The sequence below is a fragment of the Hoplias malabaricus genome, chromosome 18, assembly GCF_029633855.1.
Source record: "Hoplias malabaricus isolate fHopMal1 chromosome 18, fHopMal1.hap1, whole genome shotgun sequence".
NCBI lineage: Eukaryota > Metazoa > Chordata > Actinopteri > Characiformes > Erythrinidae > Hoplias > Hoplias malabaricus.
Window position 1 is genome coordinate 22,079,114 of NC_089817.1, and position 17,231 is coordinate 22,096,344.

Sequence of the window (17,231 nt, forward strand, 5' to 3'; positions counted from 1 at the left end):
CCAATGGGGGGGTCCAGCTTCATACGCATTCATAAGCCACCCTGAACTCCTCCCCAAAGACTTCTGAGTTCACCTCGTCATTTCAGCCTCTACGGGCGTGGTCCGTACTAACAAATTTACCCTCATTGTGTAACATCCTGTGTTTGTTTTTTCTAGCCATGTGCTCATTTAACACATGGCTCTGTTTATTTGTCCTTGTCTCCGCCCATGTCCCGCCTTTGTTCCGCCTCCTTGTCCTTTACCTTCGTTATCCATTTCAGGTGTGTCTCGTCTGTTGATGTATTTAAGTCCCCTTGTGTCACTTCCTGGTATCGGTCATTGTATTGTATTGTTTGTTTCCCAGTCAGGTTGTTTTGTGTCATTCTTGCTCTCGTTTCACTCCCTGAGTCATGTTGCATTGTATGGTATTGTTTTGCTAAGTTCCTAGTCTTGTTTTGTTTGGTTTTGCTATGTTCCTAGTTATGTCGTGTTGTTTCTTTGTTTTGTTAAATTAAAGTATATGTGTTTAAGCGTTTGCGTCCACCTCCAACAGTCCGCCCCGCTATCCGTAACACATTGTTTTACCACTATATGACTTTTACTGGTACCTTGTTAGCAGTGGCGATTGCTCTAAGACTGCAAGAGAAGCTCAGCTTCCCCTAAAATGTAAAAAAAATAAGTGATCAAATATATACTGTTGTGTGTACATGTCATTGAATAAATATGCACTACAACGCGCTCGACTTTTGTTCAGAATCAGCTTCTTATCACTGGTAAAGATGTGGCTTTCCTCTCAATCATTCACAGTGCTTTAAACAGTGAGGACGCTGAGCGTCCACAGAGTTCAATAGCGAAGCAGCGAAGTGCAGCAAAACGAGACGAGTCATTGGATAAATGCTGGGCTTTGTCCCGCCCATCGGACGCTCAGCGTCTCTGGGGGTCTATGGGGCAGTGGGATGGCCTCGGCTGGCTCAGACGCTCAGCTTCTGCATGATGATTGGATGATCTGTCTGAGGCTGAATCCCTTTTTGATGGACAGCGAAATGAGTGAATCAGCGATCCTTTGGTTTAAAGATCCGTGGGAGCACAGGCGGACACACTTCACATGGGCCAAGGCCGTTTAAGCAGCCTAGCTCTGCTGGCCATTGAGAGGACACTAATAAAGTCCTTGGAAAAGACGTCTTGTTGGTACGACAGGGTTAAAGATCATTTTCTTAAAACACTGTGACACTTAAAGACACTGTGTTCACACAGTAAACACCATCTCTTTTTTCAAAGTAATCCAACTACCTGCACACAGATTACTGTATACACTCAACAGTTCTCTGAAAAGTCCAAACCAAGCACACCCTGCCCTGTACTTATTGTTTAGGCAACACTTGGAGCACACCACCTTTTAAAACTCAGCCTTTCAAACCATTATATGCTGCATGCTTTTAGGCATAGATCGGTGCCTGTGTATCCAGGAGAATCCCCAGAGCAGTAGTTGCTCTGTTCTCACTTGCAAATGAGGTGTATATGCATCACTGAACGGACTGTGCAAGTTGTTTAATTTTTCCTGTGGTATGCGCCCTCACCCTTACCTGAGACTAGCATGTGACACTTTTAAGCTCAATTATGTGTGAAGCGTCTTTGTTCAAGTGCTTGTGTGAAGTGTGTGTATGGCTGTGTGCTTTGAGCAGCAACCCTGTGTCTGGAAAGATTTGCTCTTGACATTGGTGGGGACCTATGAATGATTTTGGACCTTATCTCATGCTGCTTTTTACCTAACAATGCAGTGAATATTGTTTTTGCAATAAATATTTATTATTGAGTCCTAAAACAGTAGATGATTATTGGGTCTTTTATTTATTTGCAATGATTCTTTATTTAGTGAATGTGTGTGTGTCTGTGTTGCCCTGTGAAGGACTGGCGCCCCCTCCAGGGTGTATTCCCGCCTTGCGCCCAATGATTCCAGGTAGGCTCTGGACCCCCCGCGACCCTAAAATTGGATAAGCGGTTACAGATAATGGATGGATTCTTTATTTTGAGTTTCTCAAATGAAAAATTTCCCCACTGTCATCTTTAGTTTAAGCCCTGAATGACAATTGTTCTTTATATAGAATCTAAGATGTCTAGTGTTAATTAGGAGTAGCAAAACCCCATTGAAAATGAGCCCATGGGCGCTATGGGGTTAACAGTTAGAAACCACTCTGGGTATCTGCTAAATGCCATAATTGCACATGACATGTAGTTGCCAAATTGTTAATGAAAACATAAAGCCCAGATGAGCTGATTAGAATCTGAAATGTCTTCTTGTTTCTTGGCCTGTTTCTAACTGATATTCTCACGTTAAAGCCATTTGAGGAACTGTCCTGTCATTCTGCCAAAGGAGGGTAGGAGTTAGAGAGAGGCAAATTCAAAGAAGGGAGGGAATGGGTGAAATAGTGAATGAATTAAAGCGACTTAGGGAAACTGGAGAGAGAAATCACAGACAGAAGAGAGCAGCAGTCACAACAGCAGCAATGCTATTATTAGTATTAGCTTAGACTTTTCAGTTTTCCTTAGCTGACATTCAGTTGTGATTGCATATCATTCCTCTCTGGGGAACGTGCTTTCTAGCACTTGGCTCTCCACCAGGCCAGCACTCACATCCTCTCAGAGCAAACACTGGCAGCATGATTAAGTCCAGCTGGTTTTATGTCAAATTCGAGTATAACAAACAGGTAAGTCTAAGCTTTATGCTACATTCGTTTTTCTTCTTTCTCTCTCAAACACTTTATACTTTTTTTTTATCTTTATAAAAAAAAGTATATCTCTATACTTTTATCTCTCAGACAGTGGGTTGTGAAATCGGTTAACCTTTCTCAGAGGCATGTCTAAACCTCTTGTCAATGCTAGTATTAATCTGCAGATACTGATCTGAGACAGACATTTGAACCAATCCCTGAGTTCTAATGAGTTGTCTCATGCATTTTGTAGCAGCATTTTGAGGATGTGAATATTTTATCTTGGGTATAAAGATAAGCAAGAAAAAGATGGATATTGTTAACCTTTGAATCAGCTGGGCCAGAAATGTATAAAGGATGTGTTCAGGCATTGGATACATTGCAGCTAGTGTTCTTCAGTTATACAAAATCCAACATCCACTCAGTCTGTCTCAAATACATACATTCACAGGCTTGCTTGTTCATAGTCTGTACATGTTTCAAAGCAGACCCTGGAGCAGCCCTTAGGCCTCCGTTCATACAAAGCTTTGAAAAAGGCTCAGGTCCTGACCACAATAGTCCTTTCAGCTCTCTGTTGTTAACATGGTTTTATCATCATTGCAAAGCCGTACTATACTTTTAAACCCTTGGGTGTCAGTGTATAAACATTCACACATTCGAGGGCATTTGACCAGCCAACCCAGAGCCCAGAAAGCATTTGGATGTTAGACACAGTTTTGTTCCTCCCACCGCCCCCATATTTTCATAGTAGTCCAGGAAATTTAACCTGTGATATTGCAGTCCCAAGCTTGCTCTTCTAACCTTTAAAAATTTATTTTAGTTTTTGTTGCTACATTCTGATGTGGCCAATTCTGTCTTTTTATAAATGTAACCGCCTATTTAAAAGCAGTAAATAATCTGGTGCACTACATCGTTGCATGTGGTCTTACTTTGAAGGTAAAATTTAGTCATATGCATGAATACATTTTTAAAATTTCAAATGAATCATTTGCACACACAAAGTCTTCAAATAAGTTTACTTAATCTTTACTAAATCCTTACAAGCGTAATATTTTAGAATTCTTAGAATTCTTTTTTCACCTTTGACCTTTCTGAATTTTAAACCCCATTTCAGGAAAATTTGTGTTTTTTTGTAACAAACAATAAATGCAGTAAGTAAATAAAAAACATGAATTTGTCATTTGCTAATACATTTAAATATTTGATTGAGAATTTGACAAAGAAAAGATTTCCAGTCTTTCTGCTGACCAACTTTATTGTAAATTCTGTTAAACAATTTCACAATATTACAACAATTAATGGCATGTGTTTTTTTTTCTTTTTGGTTTAAGTTAGACTTTGTGAAACACCATATTCTGAAAGTATATATAAAACAGCGAGGGCTTTAATGTGAGTTGAGCGAAACTGGTGCACAGAAATATAGAGTATCTGCTTGCCCGACAGCGCTACTTCTGTCAGGAGACGAGGACAAAGCCTTTTAAAAAAGCAGGGCTCAATTTGTAATTTGACATTTGTTTGGGTGGTCACAACTATTTCTGTTCTACTTGTCATCTAACTAATACCATTGTGTGCTTATTAATTTGAGTATTATAAAGAATGTCACTTAAAATTTCATGTATGTGTGTGTGTGTGTAGTAGACAGAGATTTTCTTCTGCATGCTATAGCCAGCTGATTGGATGATTGGACCAAACCATGACAACTGTTCTGTGTGTGTGTGTGTGTGTCTTCCCCACTTGCAATTTTGTGACTCATCTTGAATTGACTCATGAGGTACTGCAACATTTCCCCTCACCTTCACTAATCAAGACAGATTATTTTAAATATGGTTTTAAAACTTGAATTCAAAAATTCTACAGCCTCTCTGAGTCACATGTTGTGTTTTTGTGTGTTTTGGTGCCCAATTTTGAACGAACAAAGTTTTGTTGCACCCCCTGGATTCTGAGGCCTTTCAGTCACATCTGAGGTGATCTGACATGCCTTGATATTTTAATAAATTTCACCTAAAAACGTAAAAATATTCAGCACAAACCCAGCAACAATAATGTGAGAGAAGAATGTATGTCTGTTTTTTTTTTAATTAACTTTAAAAAAGGACTTCCCAAAGACCTGTTTTCAAAGGGGGCTGATATAAAGTGAAAAAAACACATTGTGAACATTTATGACGTTTTCTTTAGAGCTCTGATCTCTTTAGAGAAGGGTGTTATCTGTACACTGGTGTTTACAGCTTTCTGATATTTTTAGCTTTTCTTCTATTTTGCTATGAATTTACAAAAAATTTACCATCAGCTTCATGAAATCCATCTGGAATATACACTGAACTAGTGTAGCATCTATACTAATCAGCGCTAAATGTGATGCACAAAAACGAGTCTATTATATTTCATTTACTAATCACAAAAATTAAGCTTCAGGTAGTTGACTTGCATGCCTATGTTGTCTTGGAGCTCCACACTCAGTGTGAAAACACAGCCATGTGCATTTGTTTATATGACTAAAACGAGCATTTTCATATGTTGTAATCGTCCAATAAGAGCGGCCGGATTATCATGCTATTATCATATGAATATGAATGGGTGGGCCATCAAGGGTCACAGTCTGAGTCTCAGAGAGAGACGTGCCAGTTGTCTATTTTATAACAACCAGGTAAAAATACTTTTCCCTACAACCTCCATATATTTGAAAAGTAGACCCTTTAAGGTTTCTGGGGGTATGTTTATTATGTTTTTAGAACAAAAGCTCGCTGGGTTGCATTAGTGTCTTTCTAGGAGTGCCAACTCCTGAGGGTTAAACAAAAATTCTGGGAGTGCCAACTCCTGAGGGTTAAACAAAAGTGTAGCCATGCAGCATTACTGGAAAGAAGAAACACAATGTTATGCAGGCAGTACAAGCTGAATTAGCAAAGGATCTCGACAACAATGCTCAGAGATCTCAGACTTGCAGTAGCTCTGGCACAGAATGTCCCATAGCAGATGCTGAGAGTGCAATTACAAATGCTGTAAGTGTGGTTCTTAATCTATAAGGCCAGGCCAGAATATTTTGTTTGGTTTGCAGTGCATGAATCAGCATCCATTTTGACATGCAATTTACAGACAAGGAAATTAGTGAAATTAATTAAATAATATGTAGCTTGTGCTGAAACTTCTCAGCCACCGTGGTAAATTTATTTGCTGCTCTTCCAGGCCTTCCTGCAGCTGAGGTTCCAAAGTTTCAAAGCTGAGAATAATTCTTTCACATCTTTCAGCATGCCTGCTACTTGATAAGATATGGTCTTGCAGGGAATAGATCACTGTGCTATGAATTGCTTCAAAGCAAGGATGAAAGCATTTTCTTCCAGAGTGTTTGGTGGACAGCTTGGGTGGTAAGACATTTAAAGATATCCCCCAAGAGCTCCTCATGGCATCATCCTACTTTCAAAATGTATGGCCTAAAACAGTCTATTTGCATTAAGTAGGAGGAAGCTTGGAGCCACAGGTGTGGTGATTGCAAGTCCACCTTGGTAGGCACAGAGGGCAATGCTCTCCATCTTTGTCACTGAATACAATCTCTGATGATGTTTGACTTCCTGTCTTTCTTGAAGAACAAATGTGAAAGTCGCACAGCATGGACAGCAAGTAGTACCAAATGGCTAAACTTGCCACTGGTACACATCTGGAGGTTCTTCTTTATAAAAGTTGCTCCAGGCAAACCTTAACAATGACTTGTCCTCAGATAATAGAACTACATGATGAAACATTGCTTTTATGTTTCCACTTATGGCTGCAGGGTACTGCCAGGAACCATAAGATGACTCCAATAATTGATGGTCCAAGAAGTGGCTCTGGGAGGACTTGCTCGTTGAAAGAGTGGCCTTGGTAGGAGACTGAGCAATTGAACCTCAAACTGAGTTTGACATTGTGTTGGACAAAATGATAGACTATGAACAAGGATCACCTAATCTGTCTACCTCATCTAGGTTGTTACACATCCCCCATCCATGCATTTCTGTATCTCAGATTTGTGCTTTGCGTAAGTCTCTGTCGGACATTACTGCATAGATAGTTGCTTTTAGCGACGGTGCTTTTTGCACAAAGCAGCAATATGGTATACCTTAAAAAGTCACCAAATTTTACCTTGATATGCACAATTCCAACATATCTACTACCTCTTGGTTCTCTCAGGAATGAACAGTTAACTTCTCATTGCAGAACAGCAGTACATCATGAATAAGTAAATAGCATATGGATGGCTGTGCTTTGTGAGATGAAAGTCCATCTGGATTTTGAAGTTCTCAGCCAAGTTCACTGTGGACAGCTGCAAATCAATCACTGAAGTCTCGACAAACTGCTTGGAGCAAGTGAACTTCATCTGCTCCAGTGAGAACAAATTGGTGATGTTGATAATTACACTTCTATGGAGCTTTTCTAGACACTCTAGATACTAGATACTGTATATTTTTGGACGTTAGTGAGTTGTCTCAACGATCACCAAGATGCAGCACCACCTAGATGTTGCAATGGTAACCAATCAGCATCAGTAATCTCACCCCACATCCACTAGGGAAGAGACAAATAAGAGCTAGATGGGATAGAGTGGACCACATCCTGGTCTTGAAGTCTTTGCCATTCAGACATAGGCTACTGTACAGTGAGAATCATTTTTCTGCTGCTTCATCTGCTCAAATATTTTACAGAATAGACAGCACTGTTTTTTTTTCTTCTACTTTACGTTTAATTGAGTAGACCATGTAACGTGTCAGAGCCTATGTAGCTGCTTTGGAGTATATTGCTTATTTTTCTTCAGCTCAGTCATATCTGGCTAATTGCACTGTGCCATTTTGGATGAAACCATTAAGACATTCTGCTATGTCTTTAAATGTTCAAGCTCAAGGGTTAAAAGAGATGACCTTGCACCTGCAGGTGTTCTACAAAAGCTATCCATAAGTACTGTGACCTTTATTTAGGAGATGATTGACATGGCCATTTGACATCATTTCCAGCCCAGGTCCTTAAAGTGTGGTACACATCCCCACAACAAGGTTTATTTTCAGAAAAAAACTTGGAAAGGCTTTGGCATCATCATTTTTCTCATCCAGCACATTTAACATAGCAGCAATTCAACTGTTCAAAGCTGGTGTTTTTTGATCAATTTTCAATTGCAAGTCTTGCTTTGCTCCTGTATAACACAATGTGATTAATCTAAAAGCTTTCTCTAGGACCAGTTGCCACATATGTACTCTATTTGTAATACTCATTGATCTCAGGATATGGGCTCTGGATAGTCCAGGGCCTGTAAAGTCCCTCTCAGATACAGGCCATATCTATTGCTGGTCTAGTAGCCAGGATGCTGATGCAGCTGAAGGCTTGGTATGGAATTGAACTGGCTGACCAATAAATGCTACCTGGTATCTCATCATGGCAGATAGAAGACTTGATGGCTGATTTAAAAGCTGAGCAGATGGTACAGGCAAAAACAAAGCTGAGCTACTGGAGTGGTGTTTGTGATGTTCTGCCTACAGATAATTTACTGACTGAGGCTGGTAGAGTTGTGATGTTACTATTGGAGCAACTGGCTGAGACCAGTTTGAAGGATGGCATCAGATACACTAATTGTTAGGCAGAATGTGCATGCAGCACAGGCAAGGGTCAGAAGACTGATAAGCTTGTTTTTTTGGGTAGGTGTAGACTGTGCTGGGATTCCTCATCCTCTGTGGTACTTATTTTAAACATAAATTTATGTATGTACACATGTACATACGTGTCAGTGTGTGGAGGGTCATAAAACATTCTCATCTACAAAATGGAGGCATTGCAGATAAAGTTTGAAAACTATTGTGTTAGTCTCTTCAGGTGTACTCTGTCAGATGGTGAGAAAATAAAAAGTTGATAGATCTGGAATAGCTTCAATAATAATAAAAAAAGAGAAACGCTGTGAATAGCATTACTGTGGATTTTATGCAGTAACAAGGGGATGCACACATGCTCAAATGAAAATAGGTAATTATCTGAGATTACTGTGATTGAGGAAAAATAGTTGGGTTATTTATGTTAACACCGAGGGTCTAAACTAAATCATCTACATTCTCAAACCTCCAATGGCAGGGTTTGTGATAAATGCTGAAACTCTTGCAAAAATTCTTAACATAGCTCTGGAGACCTGTAAATACTAAACACTGAACTTGAGCATGGTGGCACAGGAGGTAGTGTCGCTGTCACAAAGCTCCAGGGTCTTTGGGTTGTGGGTTGACAGGTGACTGTCTATGAGGAATTTGGTGTTTTCCTCTGGGTGTTCTTGTTTCCTTCCTACAGTCCGAAGACACATGTTGGGTGGTGGATTGGCTACTCAAAAGTGTCCCTACGTGTAGGTGTGCTACTGTATGTGTGAGTGTGTCTCCCTGTGATATGTTCCCAACATTGCAACTAGTGGTTCTGGGTAGATTTCTGACCCACTGTGAAACGGCATGAGTGTTACAGGCAATGAATGAATGAATTAATTAAATTGAGCTGTTATTTGTCAGAGGATAAAATATTTTAATAGACAGAATTTCAAAAGAAGTAAAACTGCAATGGTTTTCTGATTAATGTCTAAGGTATTTCAGTAAATTAGACTAATATCACCTTGTTTGACTGATGGGGTATACATACAGTGCCTTGAAAAATTATTCATAACAATTGAAATTTTTCCACATATTTTCATGTTACACGACAAACCTAAATGTGTTTTATTGGGATTTTATGTGCTGGACTAATGCTGAGTAGCAAGTAATTGTGAACATAGTAATTAGACATAGTTTTCAAAAATTTGGATAAATACAAGTCTGAAAAGTGTGAGGTGCACACTTTTCAGTTAGGTTATAAAAAATATACCAAGCTATAAACATTTCATAGAGCACTGTTCAATCCATCCTCCCAAAATGTAAGGAGTATGGAACAACTGTAAACCTACCAAGACATGGCCATCCACCTAAACTGACAGCCCAGGAAAAGAGAGCACTAATTAGAGAAGCAACCAAGAAACCTAGGAGCTGCAGAGATCCCCAGCTCAGGTGGGAGAGTCTGTCCACAGGACAACTATTATTCATGTACTCCACAACTCTGGCATTTATGGATGAGTGGCAAACAGAAGAAAACCATTTTTGAAAGCAAGCCATAAGAAGTTTGCTGTTTGCCATAAACCATTTAGACCACACAGCAAACGTGTTCTAGAAGGTGCTCTAGTTAGATGAGACCAAAGTGGAACTTTTTGGCCTAAATGCAAAAATGCTATGTTCGGCAGAAAACTAAATCTGCAAATCACCCTGAACACACCATCCACACCATGAAACTTGGTGGTGGCAGCATTATGCTGTGGGGGTGCATTTCTTCAGCAGTACTAGTCAGAGTTGATGGGAAGATGTATGGAGCTAAACAGGGCAATCATAGAGGAAAACCTGTTAGAGGCTGCAAAAGACTTGAGACTGTAGCTGAGGTTTATCTTCCAACAAGACAACAACCCTAAACATACACCCAGTACTACAATTGAATGGCATAGATCAAACATGTTAAGGTGTTAAAATGGTATCTAGATGTGCGGAGCTGGTAGAGATATACCCCAAAAGGCTATATAAACACAGCTATAAACACAGCAAAAGGTGGTCATACAAAATATTGACTTAGACGCTTCTGGTGTTGTCTCTGGGTCATGAGTGGCTTGACACAAGGAATGCGACAGTTGTAGCCTATGTCCTGGATATGTCTCTGTGTGGTGGCTCTTGAAGTACTGACTCTAGCAGCAGTCCACTGCTTGTGAAACTCACACAAATTTTGAATGGCCTGTTCTTGACAATATTTTAAAGGCTGCAGTTAACCTATCATTTTTCTACCACATGTTAACCTTCCACTCAACTATCCATTAATATGCTTGGATACAGCAGGAGGGTGTCAATGACTGCCTTCTGGTCATCTGTCAAGTCAGCATTCTTCCCCATGATTGTGTAGCCTACTGAACCAGACTAAGGGACAATTTTAAAGGCTTAGGAAACTTTTGCTGGTGTTTTGTATAGTTTTCACAATTTTCAGAGATAATAACTTTTGGTTTTCAAAGGCTATAAGCCTTAATCATCAACATTAAATAAATCAACAATTTAAATAGATCATTCTGTCTGTAATGCATATATATATATATATATATATATATATATATATATATATATATATGAAGTTCACTTTTTGAATTGAATTACTGGAATAAATTAACTTTTTAATGATATTCTAATTTATAGTATAATTTACTTCATTTGGTGGCCTGATTTAATGTTAAATATACACCAGGTCTTATCCAAGTTTCAATAAGACATAAAATATACATTTTCTGATGACTTACCATTGTTTAATTATGCGTGCTGTTGTGCAGACAGGAGGGAATCTGTGATGCTTGTGTTAATTTGCAAGGTTTAAGCCACAATAAAAATGTCAGAACTGTGGGCATCTGCCTTTTTATATTTATGTCAGAACTCTACTAGAGAGAGGAGAGTAGCATGGGAATGTAAGAAGAATACAGCCTGACAGAGAGGAGAAACAGGCTTGCCTATGTTTAGTGATCACCTCATGTCTGCTGGTCTTAATACAATCTCTTAATTCTTATTTAGGAACACCAGATCCATATTTTATTGGTAAGATAACACTCTGAGAGCAAAACCGAAGTTGTTATTTTGGGCTTATCAGATTGACCAGTGGTTACCTAAGAAACCTGGGCCATCTTGCACACTATGTCAAACCTGAAATAAACAATTTAGTAGTCATTTTTGATGAGGACCTCGGTTTGGTAGACATATATCTTACATTATCCATAGCAGCATTTTTCACTTGAGAAACATCCACAAGGGTGACACGGTGGCTTAGCAGGTAATGTCACAGTCACACAGCTCCAAGGACCTGGTGGTTGTGGGTTCCAATGGTCCAAAAACACACTTTGATAGGTGGATTGGTGACTCAGAACTCAAAAGTGTCCATGGGTGTGAGTGAATGTGTGTGTATGTCACCCTGTGAAGGACTAGCACCCTCTCCAGGGTGTGTTCCTGCCTTGTGCCCAATGATTTCAGGTAGGCTTCAGACCCACCGCGACCCTGAACTGGATAAGCAGTTACAGACAATGAATGAATGAGTGTGTCACGCCCTCGTCCTGTCTCCTGTCTCCGTGAACCCGCCGCTCCTGTCTCTGTGAACGCGGCACCCGCCGCTCCTGTCTCCGTGAAGGCGGCTTCCACAGCCGCTCCTGTCTCCGTGATGGCAGCTTCCACAGCCGCTACTGTCTCTGTTAACATGTGTACACCCGTGACTGTGGCTCCGGCCGCCTCTGCACCAGTGACTGTGGCCCTGGCCTCCTCTGCACCCGTGACTATGGCTTTGGCCGTTTCTGCACCCGTGACTGTGGCCCCGGCCGCTCCTGCACCAGTGACTGTAGCTCCGGCCGCTCCTGTACCAGTGACTGTGGCTCCGGCCGCATCAGGTTGTGTCCGTAGGTCGGCCCCTAGGACTTCATGGCCGATTCCTAGAGCTGTGCCCAGGCTGGCTTCTTGGACAGATTTTGGCCAGTCCTGGGCACCCCCCTGTTATTTTGATTCCCATGTCTGTTCCTGTCTCTGTCCTCGTCCCTGTACCTGTGTCTGCCTTTGTCTCTGTTCCCGTCCCTGTCACTGTGTTTGTGTCTGTCCCTGTAAACATCCTGGTCCCTGTTCCCCAGCCAACTCCTGTCCAGTCCCCTGTTAATAATCCAGTCCAGTCCCTGTTTCAGTCTAGTGTCTTGTCACCAGTCTCTTCTTCTGTCTTGTCTCCAGTCCACTCCCTGTTTCAACCCTCTGTCCAGTCTCTAGTCCAGGCCCCTTTTCAACCCTCTGTCCGGTCTCCTGTCCAGTCCCATTACCCAGTCCTGTCACCTGTCCAGTCCCAGCACCCAGCCTCTGTCCAGTCTCTTCTTCTGTCTTGTCTCCAGTCCACTCCCTGTTTCAACCCTCTGTCCAGTCTCTAGTCCAGGCCCCTTTTCAACCCTCTGTCCGGTCTCCTGTCCAGTCCCATTACCCAGTCCTGTCACCTGTCCAGTCCCAGCACCCAGCCTCTGTCCAGTCACATTCCCCTGTCCAGTCTTCCGTCTCGGGTCCTGTCCTGTCCTCAGTCTTGTCTCAGTTCTTGTCCAAGGTGCAACCCCAGTCTCCTGTCAAGCCTTGTGTTTCCACTCCCGTCCTGTCTAGTCTGTTCCAGTCCCTAGTCCCGTTTCCAGTTCCATTTTGTAAGTCACCTGTCCAGTCTCTTGTTCAGTCTCCTGTCGCCCCCATTTGTCAGTCTCCTGTCCTGTCCTGAGTCCAGTGTCCTATATCCAGTCCTGTCATGTCCCCAGCTCCTGTGTCTGTTCCCGTCTTGTTCTGAGTCTTGTTTTCCGTGCCCTCTCCTGTGCCAGCTCCTGGGGGGTTTAGGTGTACGCGCCCCGGAAGTTGCATCTGTCATGCCCTTGTCCTGTCATGCCTGTTTTCCTCGCCATGTGCTCTCTCTGCACAAGGCTCTGTCTGTTGTTGTCCTTGTCTCCGCCCATGTCCCGCCTTTGTTCCGCCTCCTCGTCTGAGTCTCATTTGTTACCCTGCCCCCTCGTTATCTGTCTCAGGTGTGTCTCGTCTGTGTCTGGTATTTAAGTCCCCTTCTTTCACTTCCCCTTGTCGGACATTTCACCTTTGTTTTGCTCTTTCCCAGTCGTGTTGTTTCTCCCTTTTTCCAAGTCAGGTCGTTTTGTGTCGTTCTCGCTCTCGTTTCACTCCCTAAGTCATGTCGTGTTGTTTTTCTTTATTCCAAGTCCAAGTTGTGTCGTGTCGTGATCTTTCCAAATCATGTTGTTTTGTTTCCTGTTCAAGTCGTGTTGTTTCTTTGTGTTGTAAATAAAAGTAAGTGTTTTAGCAAGTGTGTCCGCCTCCGTCAGTCCGCCCCATGATACGTGACAGAGTGAATGAAACATCCACAAGATAAAATCCTTCTTGTCACCAAGTGACATTGAAAAGGTAATTTATGCTTGTATTTCGTCTCAGCTGGATTACTGTAACTCACTGTTACTTGAAGCTTACCAGTCTTCATTAGCATGCTTACAGTTGGTACAAAAAGCTGCAACTTGTCTTCTCACTTGTTCAAATTTCTGATCACAATACACCAGTACTTTACACTGGCTTCAAATTCAACTCAGAATCCAATTTAAAGTTTTACTGTGAGTATTTAAGACTGTACATGGGATGGCTTCCAATTATATAGCTGAACTATTTCAGTTATTTACACCTCCAAAGACCTTGAGATCTGCTGACCAGTTTCTCTTGGAGGTTCCCCGGGCTGAGAAAAATCTAAAGGGTGAAAAGGTGTAAAGCGTTCTCGGTGGCTGCCCCAGGGAATGTCCCTATTAATATGATTTGAGCTCCCTCCTATTGGCATTCAAGTCTAAACTAAAAAAGCATCTATATTGTTTAGTATTTGAAAATAGATAATTATAGTGTTTTAAATAATGCTTTCTTAATGTCTTTCACATGAGTCTTTGTTTGTCCTTAATTGTATTTTTGGCTATGTAAATCACTTTGGTTGCTTTTAAATGTGCTATATAAATAAATTTCACTTACTTAATTAATTACTAACTCTTACTGGTTGTTATATGTTCAGTGCCTAACTGACCAATCCTGCTTCATTTTATTAGGCCTCCATTTGTTGCTTATGAACCATTGCTTTTTGACATTTACCTCATGTTTTTATGACATTATCATTCTTTTTTTAGAGGCATCAGATTTTGCATGAACATTTTAAACTCTAAATATGTTAATGCAAAAACTGATGTTATGATTCTTTGCTCTTGATCCTCTCTTTGCAGGTGTGTGTCTTGTGTTTCACCTAGGAGAGATTGGCTGTCATGCACTCTTAAAAAAAAATAAAGGTGCTACAAATTGTTCTTTGAGCGATGCCATAGAGGAACCACATTTGTCTGTTTAAGAGATGTGTGAGTGTGAAAAACCTTTTAAAGGCTAAGCACCACTTAATGGACCTCCATGAATATTTCACATTATTTTAGTTACTGCCATATATAAGTATGAATTAAAATGAAAGTAGCATGCTTAATTTGCTTTAAAACTGACGATTTTATTAAATTGATGGAAAAACCCAAGCTCTCTATGGAAATACATGAACGCAACTGTGACGTCACTAGTGAACAACAGCTGAACCCCGCGGTAAAACACCTTTATGATTGACTGTTATGACAGTATTTAGCTAGCTAAATAACAAACATTATTCATGACAATAGCCTAGCAATAAGTTAAACTCAAATTTAGAGGTACTGTTATTCTTGTAAATGTGATCGAAGTCAAACTCGAATTCATCTGACACTATAAACCTCCGTAATGCAACTACGTACACTGTAAAAAATGTGACCCATTAGTTACTTAAAACAATTATGGCAACAAAGTGACACATAATATTAATGAGTAGATTCTAATTTTCCAACTTTTAAGTATTATTCATTGAATAAATTAACTAAATTTAAGCAAGAAAATTATGTAAATGTTAATAAAATGCACAGTTAAAATGTGTTAAAAACAGCTAAATATGAATTAATATAGCTCAAAAATATTGAGTAAGTACAACTTAATTTCACAAGGAAAGGACTATTTATCTGAGTAAACTTAATTAATATTTACTAAATATCTTGCAAGTATTGATTTACATTTACTAAATATCTGGCAAGAATTGAGTAGCATGTACTAGGTTTCTGGAGAAAGCTTGTTTCTATTATTATAGTAACTTTACATCTATTCAATAATATCACGTGTCACTTTGCTGCCATAATTGTTTTATTTTAAATCTACTTAATTTGTTCTTTTTGTGCCATGTTCAAGTCAACAGGTCAATATGCATAAAAATAATACCAGATAAACATTTATTCATCTCTTGCAACATTTATTCACACAAAAACTGAAAATTGATACAACTACATCAAGGATCACAGGCAGAATATATTTTGGGGATGTGATGCAAGGTCAAAACTTGTTGGTGCACTTAAATCACAACAATGTTTTGAGACTGCACTCATCTTATACCAGATCAACTTAAATAGGATTCAGCATTCACCTGCAAATAGATGAGTATTAGTTTTAACTTCATAAGCAAGTGTAATGTTTTAGTGTTGGTTTTAGTTCATTCAGAAATGTTCATTTTTGGTTTGGTAATATATGAAGTTAAAACTAATAGCTATTCATCTATTTGCAGGTGCATCCTGAAACCTAATTAGATTGACTGGGTATAATTGTTACCAAAATATGATATCTTGTATTTGAAATACATTATGTACATAAAATATAAACAGACATAACCTTGCTGTACAGGTGAGCAAACACAGGTCATAAAATTTTATAGCAATGACTGGAATTGGAATTTTTCTTGCTTTTAATAAGTACTAATTATACAACACAGGCACAGGAGCGCCAGTTGAAGCCACCTTCTCGGGGACAGGAGCAGCCGTTAAAGCCGCCGGAGCCACAGTCACAGGTGCAGAAGTGGCCGGGGCCACAGTCACTGGTGCAGAAGCGGCCGGGGCCACAGTCACTGGTGCAGAAGCGGCTGGGGCCACAGTCACGGGTGCAGAAGAGGCAGAGGGAGCCACCATCACAGGGACCAGAGCGGTGGTTGCCACCAACACAGGGGCAGGAGTGTCTGTGGCAGCCACTGTCTCAGGGACAGGAGCGGCGGTTACCGCCAACACAGGGACAGGAGCGACCATGGAAGCCGCCTTCTCGGGGACAGGGGCGGCGGTTGAAGCCGCCTTCTCAGGGACAGGAGCGGCCGTTGAAGCCGCCTTCTCGGGGACAGGAGCGGCCATGGAAACCACCTTCTTGAGGATAGGAGCGGTCGTTGAAGCCGCCTTCTCGAGGACAGGAGCGGCCATTGAAGCCGCCTTCTCAGGGACAGGAGCGCCAGTTGAAGCTGCCTTCTCGGGGACAGAAGTGGCGGTTGCGACCAACACAGGGACAGGAGCGCCAGTTGAAGCCGCCTTCTCTGGGACAGGAGTGGCCGTTGAAGCCCCCTTCTCTGGGACAGGAGCGGCAGTTGAAGCCGCCTTCTCAGGGACAAGTGGGGCGGTTGAAGCCGCCTTCTCTGGGACAGGAGCGGCGGTTGCTGCCTTCTCTGGGACAGGAGCAGCCGTTGAAGCCGCCTTCTCGGGGACAGGAGCGGCCGTGAAAGCCGCCTTCTCTGGGACAGGTGCGGCTGTTGAAGCCGCTGGAGCCACAGTCACAGGTCCAGACGCGGCCGGGGCCACAGTCACAGGTGCAGAAGAGGCAGAGGGAGCCACCATCACAGGGACCGGAGCAGTCGTTGCCACCAACACAGGGACAGGAGTGGCGGTGCAAGCCGCCTTCTCGGGGACAGGAGCGGTGGTTGCCGCCAACACAGGGACAGGAGCGGCTGTGGAAGCCACCTTCTTGGGGACTGGAGTGGCGGTTGAAGCTGCCTTCTCAGGGACAGTTGAGGCGGTTGGAATTGGAATTTTTCTTGCTTTTAATAAGTACTAATTATACAACA

General features: G+C 41.5%; 1 protein-coding gene across 1 annotated transcript in view; it reads left to right on the forward strand.

Moving 5' to 3' along the window:
- LOC136675213 (autism susceptibility gene 2 protein homolog) overlaps positions 1 to 17,231 on the forward strand; it is a 180,975-nt gene that overhangs the window by 109,992 nt on the left and 53,752 nt on the right. The window contains exon 4 of the mRNA XM_066651647.1: positions 6,451 to 6,539. Coding sequence (XP_066507744.1) covers positions 6,451 to 6,539 — 89 coding nt within the window. The remainder of the gene's footprint in view (positions 1 to 6,450; positions 6,540 to 17,231) is intronic.